This window comes from Pleurodeles waltl, chromosome 10 (genome assembly GCF_031143425.1).
Source record: "Pleurodeles waltl isolate 20211129_DDA chromosome 10, aPleWal1.hap1.20221129, whole genome shotgun sequence".
In the NCBI taxonomy this organism is placed as follows: domain Eukaryota; kingdom Metazoa; phylum Chordata; class Amphibia; order Caudata; family Salamandridae; genus Pleurodeles; species Pleurodeles waltl.
This window is the reverse complement of record NC_090449.1, coordinates 56,456,889-56,473,380: the sequence shown is the minus strand read 5'-3', so window position 1 is coordinate 56,473,380 and position 16,492 is coordinate 56,456,889. Positions and strand designations below refer to the sequence as shown.

At 42.9% G+C, this 16,492-nt stretch overlaps 1 protein-coding gene across 2 annotated transcripts in view; it reads right to left on the bottom strand.

The window, feature by feature from the left end:
- The window catches only part of ARAF (A-Raf proto-oncogene, serine/threonine kinase), a 163,826-nt gene that overhangs the window by 31,398 nt on the left and 115,936 nt on the right, over window positions 1–16,492 (bottom strand). For both annotated transcript variants that reach the window (XM_069209648.1, XM_069209647.1), the window contains exons 11-13: window positions 14,947–15,123; window positions 3,845–3,891; window positions 827–945 (exon numbers count right to left, since the gene is read on the bottom strand). In XM_069209648.1, coding sequence (XP_069065749.1) covers window positions 827–945; window positions 3,845–3,891; window positions 14,947–15,123 — 343 coding nt within the window. The remainder of the gene's footprint in view (window positions 1–826; window positions 946–3,844; window positions 3,892–14,946; window positions 15,124–16,492) is intronic.

Here is a 16,492-nt window from a genome sequence, read left to right as displayed (position 1 = left end):
ACTGTAGCTTCATAACAAGGAAACAAAGCTGTGTGCTTATCAATATATCATTTAGAACCAGGCCCATTCTGAAAAGAGGTATTTGCTGGTTTAATACAGTAATACATCTAGAACCAGGCATGGTGTGGAGGAGGTCCAATTCCTGATATTTAATCAACATTCAGGACTAGGTAGGAGAGGGCATGGTGTCTTACAACTCCTTTAATAGAGAGTTGTAAGCAACAAAGCAACTTGGTCAGTGGTTCTTAACCGGGGGTCCGAGAACCCGTTGGGATACGCGAGGCCTACTCAGGGGGTCTGCAACTGTGTTACAAATTTAAATTATATTAAAATTATTAAGTTAAAATTATAAAAGTATATACAAATAACGAAGCAAAGTTAAAAAGTTTGAAAACTTTATTATTTGATTGTGAATTAAAATGTTCAATATTTGAGCATTTATTTGGTGTATACTCCTTTTTGTATTATTGTGTATTGTTTTTTGGTTCAAATCATACAAATTGCTTAGGCAGGGCGTCCCCGGCTTCTAATAAGGAATCAGTGGGGGTCCCCAGGTTTCGGTAATGGTTCAGTGGGGATACACAAAAGTCAAAAGGTTAAGTATCGCTGAACTAGGCGATTCCAAATGGTATGTTGCACAATGATACTTCTTGAGCAGAACCATGACACTGACAGTAGTATGAATGGCCAGAAAAGTGCATTCAGTAAAGAGGGAATTATCCTCAACAGAGCAAAGCCATTTATACACTAACAAGAATGTCTGTATTGTGCTAGCAGCCAGTAAGCTCTGCTAGTTACTAACATTTACATCTTTTCCTAAACTCACCATCCAGAGGATTGATCCACTAGGCTGTTCCACCTGCTGAGACCCACTCCACCGTGTTTTCACTGTGGCTAGACCAAAGTCACCAATCTTCACCGTTAGGCCTTCATGCAGGAAGATATCTGCTTGAGAGTGAAGGATCGTGAAAAAAACAGGACACAGCAACAATAAAGTAGGAGATGACTTTAGACGCCAGACGTGACAATATTCTTTAGCAGTCACAAACCCTCCAACTGGCAAAATCTAAGGTTATGCAACTTCTTAAAAATGATTTGGCACATTCTAAACCCATGTAAAGAGTCAATAAGGTTGTACCGGTTCCTAAAATTGGCTTAGAAATGTGTACCGAATCGCAGGAAGAGGCATATTGTGGGTGTCCCTTCCAAACTGCAATAGAAAAATATTTGGTTTGTGACAACAACAAAAAAAACAAAAAAAGTTTGCAAACCACTGATTAGTTACCGACTTCCAAGTTGGGCTGGCAACTGATTATTAAAGAGTAATGAGCTCCTTTAGCATCACTTCCCCTTTGATGAAGGAGTGGCCGATCCGGGGGAAGTAGGCAGGAGTCTAGGGGATTCTTTTTCACTGATGTTTTTTTTTTTTTCTTTTTTTTAAGCAACCTGAATTCCTTTAAGGGAAGGGGCTGCGTTTAAACAATTTCTTTAAAAAAAAAGGAAAAAAAGCTTTCAATTCTGAAAAGCAATCACAGAGATGCATGCCATCATCTTTGAGACTAGCTCTGGGTAGAGATTTGAAAATTGAATCTCGCCAGATTACTATTCATTAGAGAGGTCAATCTTTGACCAACTACGATTTCTTATTTTGCAAACTGTCCTAATAAGTACAAAGGTCGGTTTGCCTAAAAAGCTCGCAACAGCTTCTTGCAATCAGGTATTTAGAAGTACTTCTGGCCCTTGATCTTCAACTAAAACGGCTCAAAAAGCCCAAACATAAATTTGCTCTGCTGTCTTACGATTAAAATGTATACTAAGAATAATGAAGAATACAGGTGATTCATCTTGCAAAAGAATTTGTAGAACACTTATCTTTAGTACATTTGCAATGACGTCAGGCTACAGTGAAACGTCTGTGAGTATGGGCACTTGATAGTTAACTCTAAAAACCTTCAAACTACAGTAGACTATGTTCTAAGTGTGTATTGCATCTGTTATCTCTTAAGGAACACTGCAATGCTAGACACCGGTGCCAAACATTACTTAACATTCAGCCTTTTGGGTATCATAATAGTTTTCAGTATTTGTAAAAAATCTTGACGGGCCTGTTAAGTGCAACTAAATTTGAGACTAGTAGAACAACAGATATGGCACTCACATGCACCAAATCTAGGATATTATCGACATCCAATCATGTAGCAGGAGGTTTGTGGCCAAAACAAGCTAGGAAAATTCAGACTTCATCAATCTCAGCAGCAGCTGTGCTTTAATGAATGTAAATTGCTACTTTACAGAAAGAGGGAGAATCTCTGCAGTGTGACCATCAAAGGACGGCAGACATAAGCCACCCACTGTGCAGCTCTTTGCCAAGGCCTGGTACTGGATTCACAGGGAGTTGGTGCAGAAGTCCTAGCAAGTGAGGGGGGGACATGAAGCACGACTCAGGGAGAGTGGCCTTCTAATACCGAAGGAGGAGGAACTGATCAGGTGGGTGAAAGGGGGTGCAGTGGGAACAAGAGGAACAACTTCAGTGTAAACCAAGATAGGACAAGTATGCCAAATGTGCCAGGCATATTAGGGACAAAACTGCCATAAGATAGTTTGACCCCTCATTGATTTTGGCCACTTAACGAGTATATAATGGAACCCGAGCCTCAACTCCCACCTGGTTCCCTAGATGCCACAGGAAAGGAATTGGAGACTCTGCAGAGTCGAGGACAAGGGCCACCATCTGAAAAAGAAAGGCAAGCAGTACATCCAAATTATGAAAGAATCCGTGTCACACTAATCGTGCAAGACTGACACAGAAGAAAGCGAACAGGAGAAAGAATCCGAGTGTGTGCGAGACTGTGAAAGAAAAACAGAGTGAGGAAAGGAGAGAAAATGCGAGGGAAACGACATGTGAAAGAAAAAAAAAATAAAAAAAAAAAGAGACCCTCGGGAAAGAATTTTGTTGTTTCATGATATTTACATGGAAACTCTGAGTATGAGCAGAGTGTTTCAGGAACCGAGGAAGCCATTGTCACATCCTGGGGTAAAGGCATCTGTGTGGTACCTCACAAAGCTAAACACCCCGCAGAGAGAGAAGCCACTGTCTGAGTTGGAAAACAAGATTCATTACTCAACCAGAATTGTTACTTTGGTGGGGGGGAAAAGGTCTATTGGACAAGCAGATGTGGGAGTGCTACATTTCAAGACAAGTTTGGAGGGTGGTGATGTCTTCTAGGATATCATTCAGAAAAGTATAGTTCTTACAACGACTAGTTTCGTATAGTAGCAATAAAAAAAAAAAATATTAGAGGAGGAATGTTTCTCTCACACTCAAACAATATTCATTTGACTGAAATAGTGATATAACATTTTTTTTTTTTTTTTAAACAGAATTATACCTAATGCAAACATTGAGCAAGTGATTGAAATGGTAATTGCTTACGTTTGTGAAGAACTGCATATAAAAATAGTACTAGTAACATAAAAGATAGTCACCAAAAACAAATAGAAATAGAGCCTTAGAAACAGAGCTTTATTGTGATGTTGGTCCAGTGCAGCGTGATCTTCAAAGGCTGGCCTCCAAGAGTATGAAACCATCATCATCACAAAAGGAGAAATCACAGGCCTCTGGAGGCAACATAGCTAGCCTACATAGAGTTGCTTACACATTCACATTTGCGCTGCAAACATAATCAAAATCTGTCTAGCAATCCAAGCAAATTAGCCACATCTCCCAACCACGGCCTTTTATAGCAGTGACACACACACATTAAACAATGTACAGAAGTGAAGGGACACACCCCTTCCCTGCGCTCCTCATCGGAACTTAATAAGCGACATCAGCAAAGGATACTATTGGATTTCAGGTCCCGATGGATTATGTTCTTGGCGTGAAGATAACTGAGGACGAGAATGATACGCAATTACGTAATCATGGTCAAGAGCAGCATCCTTACATTTTTTGCTGGATTGTGTCATGACTGAACCACATCACAACACTTAATAAGTAGAGGGTTTGTACTAACAAAGCATAGGAAGAACATATTGCCTGGATGAATTTTCATGGGTTGGCTGCAGAGTACAAAGAAAGGTGTTTCAGCACCAGGGGAGAAAGGGCACAGACAAAAGGGATATTAGACTCACTGTAAACAGAAAAAAGTATTAGCTATGTGTACTCCTAGCTCCCACTCATACCAATCTCTGGAGCATAAAGGAGAAGTCATGGCGGCCTGTACATCAAGGTGCTCTCCCACATCAGCAGTGGGGACAGACAAGCTGCTGAGAACAGAGCAGCTGGGGGCTCTCTGGTTCCTGGTAGAATCCCTGCTGCTGTGCCTACCTAGCAGAGGAGCCGCCTTCCCAGTGTGCAGCCAACACTAGAGGACAAGGAAGACCTGCACATGCTGCAAATGAGTTCGGCTCTGTACGAAGATCCCAGAATCGGCTGAGACTCCAATGAGCCACGTGATTCGTACCCCCAAGCCTGTCCTCTACTTTTTGTGGTTCCAGTATTCGACCATACACCCCCCTTCCCTCCCCCCCAACTGTTTCCTAAACACCGGCATTGTTTTAGCCGCAAATGTACACTTAGATTCCGGACTCTGACCCATTTCTCCAGTTATCACAGCTCCGGAGAAACTGTAGTTTGAGTCCCAAGTTGTGTTAGGGCCATTAACCTATTACCAAGGTTTCAATGGGTACCAGTTTAGTCCCGTGGAGGTGTCCCGACCTTCCAACCAAGGAAAGGTTGGACAGGAAACAGCCCGCCTTGAACTACGAGCAAATAAAAGTCATCACCCCAGCTGAAACACTGCTGCCTCTGTTGCTACTAAAATAGCCTGCACAGACTGGGAAATCACTTGGGTAAGTAGCTGCTCCCAGGAGAGCTGTGTTCTACTGGACACACACTACTTTACTTCTGATTGCCCACTGACAAGGAGATGGCAACTCATAAAATTCACATATAGTTAATTCTTTTTTTAAAAACTTTTAGTTGAGTGTCAGTCTTGTTATTTTGCTTGTCAAAAAATGTTTTGAACATGTTACTTACCCTGTAAGCATCTGTTTGTGGCATGTAGTGCTGTAGAGTTACATGCTCTACATACTTCTGCTATATGGTTTTGGGTCTGGATGTGTGCAAGTTGTTTTTCTTCTAAGTAAGTCTTTTGAGTCACGAGGTAGAGTGACTCCTCCTCCTCCTCAGTGATACTGCGCATGGACATCAACTCCATTGTTAAATGATTTTCCCGCACGTGTGTGAGAATGCAGTGTAGAGTAAGTGTAAGTAATGAGATGTCCATGTTAGAAACAGTAGAAAACTAACAGTCACAGGGGTCCTGGGAGGAAGGTGGGAGCCTGTTGAAGGAGTGGAATGACATCCAGTAAAGTGATCATGTGAAAGTACTCGGATGGGAGGTATTCGTTTAGTGGCCTTAGATCTAGGACTGGCCATAAAGAACCATCCTTTTTGGGTATGAGGAAGTATAGGGAGAACACTCCTAAACCTTGATGTTGAAGAGGGACGGTTTCGATAGCTCCTTTGAGTAGGAGGGCTTGGACTTTCTGTTTGAGTAATGTTTGATGTTCTAGTGAGAGCAGATGAGCGAGACATGCAATGTTGGGAGGTGAGGTAATGAGCTCCAGACAATAACCATTTTGGATAATATCCAGTACCCACTGATCTGTAATGTTAATTGTCAGCCAGGTGGGTCGAAAATCAAGTAAGCGACCCCCATGAGGTGTTAGATGATCGTGGGGAAGTACAAGGAAGTCACTGCTTAGTGGTAAAAAGCACATTTGCTTCTATCCTTAGCACTGTTGCCCCGGTAGGAGCCTCTGTAGTAGGTTTTGGAGGGGAAGTATCGACTGTGGCTACACTGGTAGGATGTGGAGGCTTCTGGAGTAGTGGTCTTGGAACTGCCACGACAGCTGAAATGGTGAAAGGAGCCCCAAAGGGCAGGTGTTTGGAGGACCCCCCAAGGACTTAGCAAAATATATATTTTTATTTTTTCAAGGGCCTCATCAACTTGGGGTCCAAAGAGATGTTCTTTATCAAAGGGTGCATTCAAGATGCTTTGTTGCACATCAGGCTTGTAGCCTGAAATACATGGCTAAGCATATCGTTGAAGCAGGATACTGTTGTTGATGGTCCTTGCTCAAATATCTGCAGAATGAATGGCACAATGTATTAATGTATTTGATATTAGTTTGACTGCAACAAGTTCTTGTCCCCTTTTTTGTGCTCATCTGGGAGATGCTGGAGAAGCTCCTATATTACATCCCAGTGAGCATAGTGAGCATGGTTGCATTTGGCAAGCAAACCCACTGAATTGGCAATACGCAATTGGTTTGCAGCTTGGGCTGCAACGCTTTTCCCCGCCGCGTCAATGCGCTTACTTTCTTTGTCGGGTGGTGGGGCTTCACCCGATAATTGTGAATTGGCCCTTTTTCGCACACTGGTAATTACCAGTAAGTCTGTTGGTACCTACCCTCTAATATATACGGAGTCTGAAGTAGAGGGTTTATTTTCTTGTCAACCCTGGGCATGGGTATTCTAGCCCTAACTGGGTCTTTGAAGATGTCATCTGTGTGTCGTAGCATCCCGTTGAGCATTGGCAGATATTGTTTGCCACCCCTGTGCAGAATCAGCGTTTTGAAAAGGAAATTACCTTCTAGAGGTTCGCTATGAAGCTGGTCGCCATGGAAAGTAGCAGTTCTATCTATGACTTCCTGATATGTGGTGAAATCATCAAGTGGTGATAAGCATGCAGGGTATAGATTTCTACCCGTGCCCCTGTAGGATCGACATCATAAGAATCCTGGGAGTCAGTGTTTGGTGGTATATGAAAATAGCCATTCCCAGGATCAGCGAGACCTGTACAGTCACCGGGGGATACTTGAGGGGAGGTATCTATGGGGTCTGCAACAGACTGAGTTGCAGCTGGAAAGTGGAAGAAGAGGTGGCAGTAGAAGTGGTGGAAGTGGCAAAGTACTGGCGTCTTTGTCCATTTTCTCCTGTTTTGCTGGAGCAGGGGCATCCAAAGCCTCTTGAAATGATAATTGTCTTTTGGAAGGTGGTGGTAGTGCAGGGGGAGGCTTAGCTGGAATATGTCCAGTATTTAGCTTGATCTTTATTTTTTGCTGCTGAGAGTCCAATTTCTCCTGTAGTTTCTGGAAAATAGGCACCACTGGTTTGTCAATAGCCTTTTTGGATGTCGACCTTGAAGGTTTCGGATCACAGCCGGGGATGTCGTCGGTCAGGTCAGCACCAACGGGTGGGTAGATGCTGAGGTTATTGCCGCAGAAGTTTTTGGCTTCGGGTGGTATTTCGGCACCAAGCCAGAGGGCAGGACATCTAAACATGTCTCTCTGTTTGACTACAGTCTACAGGCAGAGGTGGTCCAATGGCCTCTTGTTCCGGAGGCGTTAGTTTTTTTAAATGTTCAACCCGAGGCTGAGGGGCAGAGGTTACGGTACTCACTGCACGAGTCTCCAGAGTGACTCAGTGATTTTGAACTCTCAAGTCTGGGTCAGATTCTCAACTGGCCTTGACAGAGAACGCCTTTTCTTCCACTACTGAAGCCTGTGAATGTTTTTCCTCATTTACATCTTGAAGTTTGCAGAGGTCAGAAGTGTCCTTGATGGTCTTCTGCTGCATTTCAAGTCGGCATGCCCGACGATCTCCAAGAGTCTTCCCTAAAAGGAAAAAGGGACAGCAACAGGCCTCTCAATCCACCTCCCTGTGGTCCGGCGACAAACAGGTTACACACCTGATGGGAGTCGGTTCATGGATATTTGGTGTGACAATGCAAGCAGAAATGGAAAGGCATCCATTCCATTACAAGGAGGACTTTCTAAGGGAACCCTGCTGGAGACTGAGCATGAAGGCCCTGAAGGATGAGGCCCTGTGGGGACCGCAACAGAAGCACCTCAACTCCACAACGGATTATACCTTGGTCGCAAATGGAAGAAACATAATCAAAAACAATATGGACAGTGGTGGGTTAGAAAGCAAAGAGTGATCCGACAACGGTGTCAACCAGGAGTGCAAGCCCACATGCCCGAGCCCGACGGCAGAGAGAAAACAATGTAACAATGGAGTCAATGCCCATGCGCAGTATTACCGGCAGGGAGAAGTCACTCTACCTCGTGACTTGAAAGACTTTCTTTGAAAAAAAATAACTTGCACACATTTGGCCCGAACACTAGATGGCAGGAGTATGCAGAGCATGTGTTTCTACGCCACACATACCTCGAACATAACTCAGAAAAACCGATTGAGTTGTCGAGTTTGTGCCAAGAGCCAGACACACTAAATCAGAGAGTGAATAGCCTTTCGTGTGCCTGCCACTTCCATTTGAGTCACTCAATTGTTTTTACAAAATAAATAAAAGCTGACGATTGATGAAGGTTTATAAGAGCATCTGAACATTGCCTCTTTGAATAACATTGGCAAACAGGCTCACTTTTACATAAACATTGAGAAGTTGGTGTGTGAACTTAAAAAGAAAATGAGATGCAGGCAAGCCTGGCTTTGAGATGCTAGAACCTTTCGGCCTTGGACGCTAGAAACTCTGGCTTTGGGATGCTAGGACCTCTGGCTTTGGGATGCTAGAACCTCTGGCTTTGGGATACACAAATGTTGGGCTTTGGGATGCACACATGTCTGAGTTGCAAGCATGTCTGTCTTTGGAATGCTGGGACCTCTGGCTTTGGGAAGCTGTGATCTCTGATTTTGGGATGCTGGAAACTCTGCGATGCTGGGGCCTCTGGCTGTGGATTGCACGCATGTCTGGTTTTGGGATTCTGGGACCTCTGGCTTTCAGTCGCATGCTTGTCTGGCTTTGGGACGCTGGGACCTCTGTCTCTCGGATGCTGGGACCTCTGGCTTTCGGATGCTAGGACCTCTGGCTTTCGGATGCTAGGACCTCTGGCTTATAATAAAGATTGTAATTTATGTATACCAATTCTTCTTTAAAGCAGGGTTTGGTGCTCCATTGCCATAGCACAAGCAGAGACAAAAAAAAGATGCAAAAAATAACTTGCATTTTACTAGTCATCTTTGCTACCTAATGGCCCTTTAAACACCTACAAAAGGACATAGAAAATGGCTGAAATAAGGTACAGAAAAAATATTATTTCTATTTTTGGCAAAAAAAAATAAGTTTTTTGTGAGGATAGCTAGTATTTCTAGAACATACTTACAAATGTGCAAAATAATTGTGCAGTGTTTTTTGCTGTCAAATCAGAATTAATAAAGCACAGGAAATGGTAAAAGAAGTTTAGTTATTCATTGAAATCTTTATATCATCAGTTCTGATTGAATATGAGATCTCTGCCTACAAACTTTTAGTCTGCATGCCTTTACCGTACAGACTTTACTCTCCATGCTTTTATTCCATAGTTTAGTTTACAATACTGATAACTACTTTTACAATGCTTTTTAAAATCTTAATAGTTTTGTGTACATATTTGGTGGAGGGAGGAGGGGTTGTCCCCCAAACACTCCCTTTTTTCTTTTGGGGGAGGGGAGGTGAGATTGCCCCCAACCCACTGTTTTATAGTGTTTTTATTTCTGGGGGAGGGAGGATGGGGAGAATAAAACCGTCACCAACCACTTTAAAAAACATTTATTAAAAATAAAAATAAATACTAACCTCTCTGTCCCTCTACCCACACCTAATCCTAAGCAGCGCCCTTTCCCCTTTAGCTCAACACACTCTTAACCCTAAAATCACCCTTACCCTCCTTTATCTCTACCCGCACTTTAACCCTAAAATCACTCCTACCCCCTTTAGCACTACCCACTCCCTGACCCTAAAATCACTTACCGTTTTACCTCTACCTACCCCTTAACCTGAAAATAATCCTTTATTTCGTTTACCCCCCTTTATCCCTACAAACCCATAAAATTAAGTTAACCCCTACCCCCTATTTACCTCCACCCACCCCTTAACCCTAAAATCGCCTCCTCCCCCTTCACTTCTACCCACCCCTTAACCCTAAAATCAATCTTATCTCTTTTAGATCTACTCACCCCATAACCCTAAAACACCATTACAATCCTTTACCAATACCACCCCATATCCTAAAATAATCCCAAGTGTAATAATACACATATGGCCATGTGTGACCACTGTAAAGACAGCAAAGCAGGCAAGCCATCATCCTCTCAAAGGATAAACCCTGTGCCTCACCTACCCTCGCAAACCAGCTCATGCACCTGCCTCAATGCTCTCAATCACTGTGCTTCATTCAAACCACATAGTGCTCAATGCTGGCCTACAGAAACTTCTTGGTGGCTTCTCTGGGAAGCCTACCTTACTCCCTCTTAGTTCCCATTTCTTCTCACTGGAGTGCCTGGAAGCCCAGAGCGTTGTCTAGGTTCCCCTGAAGGTTAAGTCACCACTAATGAATGAAGGATAGACATGAACATTTTATACCGGTCACTCCCGAGTCACTCTAGGTTTATAAACACTACGGAGTCACAAGCTTGTCTGAGACCAGCTCTTTTAGCATAAGTGACTTCAAAGTATATGTTTTTGGTAAGTATGCGACCTGTGGAACCTAGGAAGGATTCTTAACTACAAATAACTTTAGACTCCTCACTTTATAAGATTGGACAGAAGACTGTTTAAAAGCTGTGACTAACAGCACCTGATGAATTGAATCTGGTCAGGAAGAACTTGGTAACTGAAATAAACTCTGCTTTTTAGGCAGTTAAATGCAATGAAGCAATTTTGCCACAAAGGTATGCACTAAATTTCTGAGACTCGCAGTTTATGTCATTGACTTTTAACATATTGTTTGTTTCAGCTCCACAGTACAAGAAATAGAAATAAGAGGGTGTGATGAACAAGTTATTTACATTCCGTAATGCTCTTTTGAGATGATAGTTTATGTAACTGCAGGTTCCTCATGTTGTGAATATCCGCAAGTGCCAGAGTGAATAAGAAAAACTCAAAATGTAGTGCTCCTGTGCACCATTAGGTGGCGCAGTGCGACTGGGCACGGACTTCATTCTGCTCCAGAAAACATACTTTTGCCAAACCTTTCAACATGTTTGGACTCTCCCTCAGGAGGAGAATCAGAAAGGCGATAGGGTGGACTATCGTGATGGACACTGCACCATCAAACTCTCTGGACTTGGATGGTGGGCTAAGAATTTAGGGTCACCTACAGATGATCTATGGCAATGGGTGACTTGTCAAGTGTCTGAAGGGCCACCTGATGCCTGCCCAGGCTCCGAGCCAGTAAGCACATTTGTTTTGACCTCCATAGTAGGGTGTTGGAGGTCAAGGACAGCAGCCCTCCTTATAACAGTAATGAAGCACACACTTCTTCTGTCCATTGTTCGTTCACGATGGGTGGTGGTGGTGTGGGGGGGGGGGGAGAAGGTATGGGAGTACCAACTCAGTATAGGGTGAAGTACCCAAACCCACTGTCCATATACCAACTGTTTTCATCATAAGGTGGGACAAACCTTTCCACAACCCACCGGTTATAGTCTCCATAAGATGGCTCTGCTCCAAGTCAGAGCCAAATAGTTGGTGCAGTATCGGTGTGCGACTGCGCGACAATGCAATGGCGGCTTAACATGAGGGACTGAGTATTGGCTGAGCAACATCAGGATCCGGGTGTGGGCTACATCTCTGTTCACATTTGGCTCAGGGTTAAACAATCATTTGTGGCTCCTCCTCTGGCACCAGTGGTGTCTGCCGGCATCGACGTTCAAGGTACTAGCACATACTTCAGTGCCGGACTCCATGTCAGAACTGGCGCTGGTATGGAACCCAAAGTGGGTTCACAGGGGGCAGAAATGCCTCAGAGGATGGATCCGCTGGCAGTAACCTGACTGCAGGCTCCTGCAGACCATTGGGGCGTGAAGGCAAGACAGAGGGAACCATAAGCTTGCCAAAGATGTGCATCATGACAACTCAAGCGGATTCAACCAGATGAGATGTCACATTAGCTCCACAGTTGTAGCCCCAGCCAGTAATTAAACATTAATAGGTGTAAACAAAAAGGTGTGAAATGCCTACAAAAAAAGCAAAGAATAGGCTGACCTGAATGGGTAGAGAAAACTCCTCAGCATATGCAGGGTCTGGGTTGTCCTTGACAGGTCTGTTGAGCAACAAGAGATTAAGTGATTTGTCCAGAATCGTAGGATGTTGAGACCTCATAGGGACTTAAATCAAGGTCCACAGTTCCAAGGTCGGCAGCTTTAACATTAAGCCACATCTCCTCTCGTTAACCTGCCATCATGGTTTGATCGCTCATTGTTTTCTTAAGCTGTTGAACGTGCTGTACTGACCAAACCCTGTAATTAACTGAAGAGCAGACTAGGTTTTCACTTTGGTTTAGACTTGTTCCTTTCTCACACGCCAGATCCAATGAGTCGGAATAGGGTTAGTGGGATCATCACTTCTGAGTCTGTCCTGTAAAGTTCCATCAACAGTCATCTTCTTTGTGTCTGCACTTCAAAATGACATGTGGACACTGGCACTGCCTCTAAAGAAGTAATCGGCAAGCCTCAAGATGTACCCTGACTGCACTCAAACCCGCTAACAACTAAAAAAAAGCAGCTGAATGAGGTCATCATCGCAACCTGCCTGAACTCTGTATTTGTATGGCTGCAAGAGTTTTCTTCGACTTAAAAGAAGAAAAGCAGACATCTTACTATAACTGGAAGAGAACAGTCTACAACTCGCTGCGGGTATCGATCTCTAGGTCAGTGCAGTGACCAAGAGCATCAATGTGGAGCTTTCACTAAGCCGAGGATCCTTCCACTGCTGCATAGCGACCACAGGGGAGTTAACCAGAGTCCTTTTGATGATACACATAGACTTTTATAGCACCGCCTACACTGTGCTCGCAGAAAGCTGATCGAAAGACCCAACAGAATCAAGATGCCAAGACGAACTCAACCTGTGGTGGTGCAACCACTTAAAACCCACCAGGAAAGCACTTTACTGGCTCTAATAGAAGCAAGAATACAGGTCAAAGTTAATTTGTGGCATGCACAAGGATTACCATGGCAGAGTTCCAGGGTCCCTGTAGCAACTGGACATCTAATACATACCCAACAGCAAACTGCACAACCTTACAGCTTTATGTGGCTTGATACTGAATAAAGATGTCAAGGAATCCCGGGACCCCAACAGTGGAACTCCCATGACCCAGGAACAGAGTTGAACCAAACTAAATACTTTTCAAGGCAGGCCTCAGAAGTGATCTGTTCTAGCACGCTTTAAACTTATATCCACACATTGTGCTGCACAAAATATGGGAATGCAACCTTCCCTTCACTGACAGCACTAGACTGAGTTTGGACCTCTTGGGTATTCCACCTAAAACACTGAAGTAACAAGAAGGACGCATGCAGCGACCTGTTAAAACCTAAATAAATAAGACGATTCTATTTAGAAAATCTTAAAGCATCCTAGTATGACAGAAAATAATTTGGAAGGCTTTCCTAAACATTTCCTGTTTCTCGGAACCGTTGAGGGACAGTAAAATCTTTTATGCCTTTATTCGCTCTTTGCAGAGATTGGTGAAGTAGTTGATTTGAGAATTAAAATCCAGACTGTATTTAAATACACTCTATGTCATCAAATATATTATTAAAACACGACAAGAGGTATTTAATCTTTAAATAAACTGAGATAGGTGCCATCCTAAAATTTGTTTGTTTTTTTAACCTCATTTTATACTTTTGTCTATTATGGACTTCTTTCTCTGCTGTTTACCATCTATGACTAACATTCTGAACTGTCTGAAGTGGCCTACAAATAAAATTCATTACATAAACAATTCATATAAATTTGAACATAAAAGGACGATGGATGGATCGTTTTGCATATGACTGGGTCCAAACTGGGATGACGCGGTGACCAAACCAACAATGGATTAAACCCAGATCTGTGACTGAGGGTGAGTGTTGAACAGTTTCAACACTTCGTCCATCATTTTATTTTGTGATGTTGCCTTGTGCGCCCTTAGTGGCCAGGGAGGACCCAGCCTGGCAGCTCGGGCTGGACTGTTCCTATTTGGAACAGAGTCAAGACTGATTTGCTTATGGCTGGGTCCAAACCAGGGTGACGTGGAGAGCAAAATAACGATGGATTAAACCCAGATCTGTGACTGGGGGCGAGTGAAAAGTTTTAGCACTCAGTCCATCATTTTATTTTGTGGTGTTGCCATACACATTTGAAAACAACATTTTGCATGATAACTTTATTTGTCATAGACACAGAACAGTGATATGTTTTAATGAAGAATTGTTAGAGAAAAAAAGGAATAAGTACATAAAAACCTGATGAGCTGATTACTCGGGGGCAGGGTGAGAATGTTCTCTGCACAAAAACGTCTATTATTAAGGTGGGGAAGTGAGAGCTGCAATTGTTTCAAATACACCTTTTCATAAGGAGGAAAGTGAAAGTGTGCTGTGAATTTTTAAGGAGGTTTGATACAGGAAGGGGATGAAGAATACTTTACATGAATATTTTATTAAGCATGATGATCAGGGGAAGAATTGCCATTGCATACAAGGCACAATGGTTAGAAGGAGGTCATGCGACATGCTTTACTGTAAGGTGAGAATAGGTAGAGACACATCTGTGCCCAAAATGGGACACTGGACAAAGGCATGAAGAATAACACTGTGAACTCAATATTGTAAAACAGACAGTGTGAAGGAAGTGGGCAACCTTCCCCAGGGAAACCTTTCTTTAGAATCAAGCACAGAGTTAAGAGTTTGAACAACACAGAGTTGGGCAGGAAATTCAGAATCCTCCAACTGATCATGTAAGGTGAATATGGGAAGGAGGCCTCATTGGCTGCTGCCATTTGCTGTCTCACTGCTGGAACTTCTCAGAGCGGCTGATACACAGCAGGTAGGTTTTAGGTTGGTTATACAAACATAAAGGCACAAGATATAAAAAGGCTGCTACTTACTCCATTCCCTGAGCTGTTTGCCGCGCAACGTCGATGAGTTGAAACATGTCAAAGCGTGTCTCATTCACATGTAGGTGGTGGTACAGGCTGCTTCCTTCACACCACTGTGTGATGATGGCAAAGTTGGGCTTTGTCATAAAGCCCATGAAAAGCAGGATGTTCACATGACGCGTCTTCCTGCCAGAAAGCAAGAAAAGAAAAGTAACTCATACAGGAAATAAAATGACAGTATGTTTGTCAGGCTAAATCCAAGGAGTCCATGGAAAACAAAAGTGGCTGTTCTGCTGCATCTACTTAAAGAAAGAGAGAAGATGACAGAAAGATGAACAAGACTAATTCTTAGCAAGTGATCCAGACAGAACAAGTAACTCACCTTGATATCTTCCTTATTACGTCACTGGCATGTTTAGCACATAGCACATAATGCAAGTACATGTTCTCTGTCCCCCACAGCATGTTCTTACACTTTGGCTTTCTCTTCCCTCCATGGGACGTTAATACACTCAAACAGCAGGGATTCCAAGTGGCTTGTATGAAAGAACAGACACCTGGACCAAATCTTGCAAACATTACCATGTTGAGTAAAATGTTCTTACTCTTGTCCTTATCCCTATGATCCACTGTTTGTCAAGAGTGTAGCACGATTTTCAAGCACATGAAACTATGAAAGGCTGGCAGTAAAAAGAGGTTATATTATCTTAAGCATGGTTTAGTCTAACTGAGCACTTGATTTTGAGCATGCTGTCACACTTTAAAACCCAAGTAGCAGAATATGTAGAGCCTACAGAAACTGCAGAGCATAGTTAAGGTGACCGCTTAGCAACCAGGGTAAGCTTTTGGGAGGCATGTGGTGCAAACCTCATTAAAAACTAATGGAGCACTGAGAATATACCTACTCAGTGAGCCTCATTCTCAGCCTGAAACAACCTCACTAAGTCAGTCCTGGATAGAAGATCCTACTTGGCCCCTGCTACTAATGAGCCAAGTTCTAAACACTGTTTCGGACATTACGTCAAGCATTTTGCAAAGCAGTTGCTCCCGATGAGACAAGCAAAGCAACTTCCAAGATAACCCATTTCTCTGCATGTCAACATACAAACATTGTGGAATAAAAACCTCTGGTACAAGGTCCTTCTTATGAAATCCCTTCCACTGCATCTACGCTAGCAAATACTCCCACAAGACGAAGTAGAGAGGAAGAATTTAATCTACAAACATATTCACTGTGGACATCAACAAAAAAAAAATACACATCTGAATGCTAATTGGAAAGACCGAAATCTGTTACATAAAATCCTCATTTGATCAAAAGTGTAAAGATGTGTAAAGTTACTTCAGTGTGGAATAAAGTAAAATGGGAAAGTTTCTTGTTTGAGCTACAAAGACTAACATTTACTTTTAACAGTTTCCTAGCTTGTTTGAGTTTTAAGTAGATTAAACTTGCAGAGTAGTTGTTGACTGGAAGACAGGACTGGACCCTAAGAGGAAAAAAGGTTTTCCTGTGACAAGCTAAATAGCAGCACATCATTTTCAGAAAACATGTTTC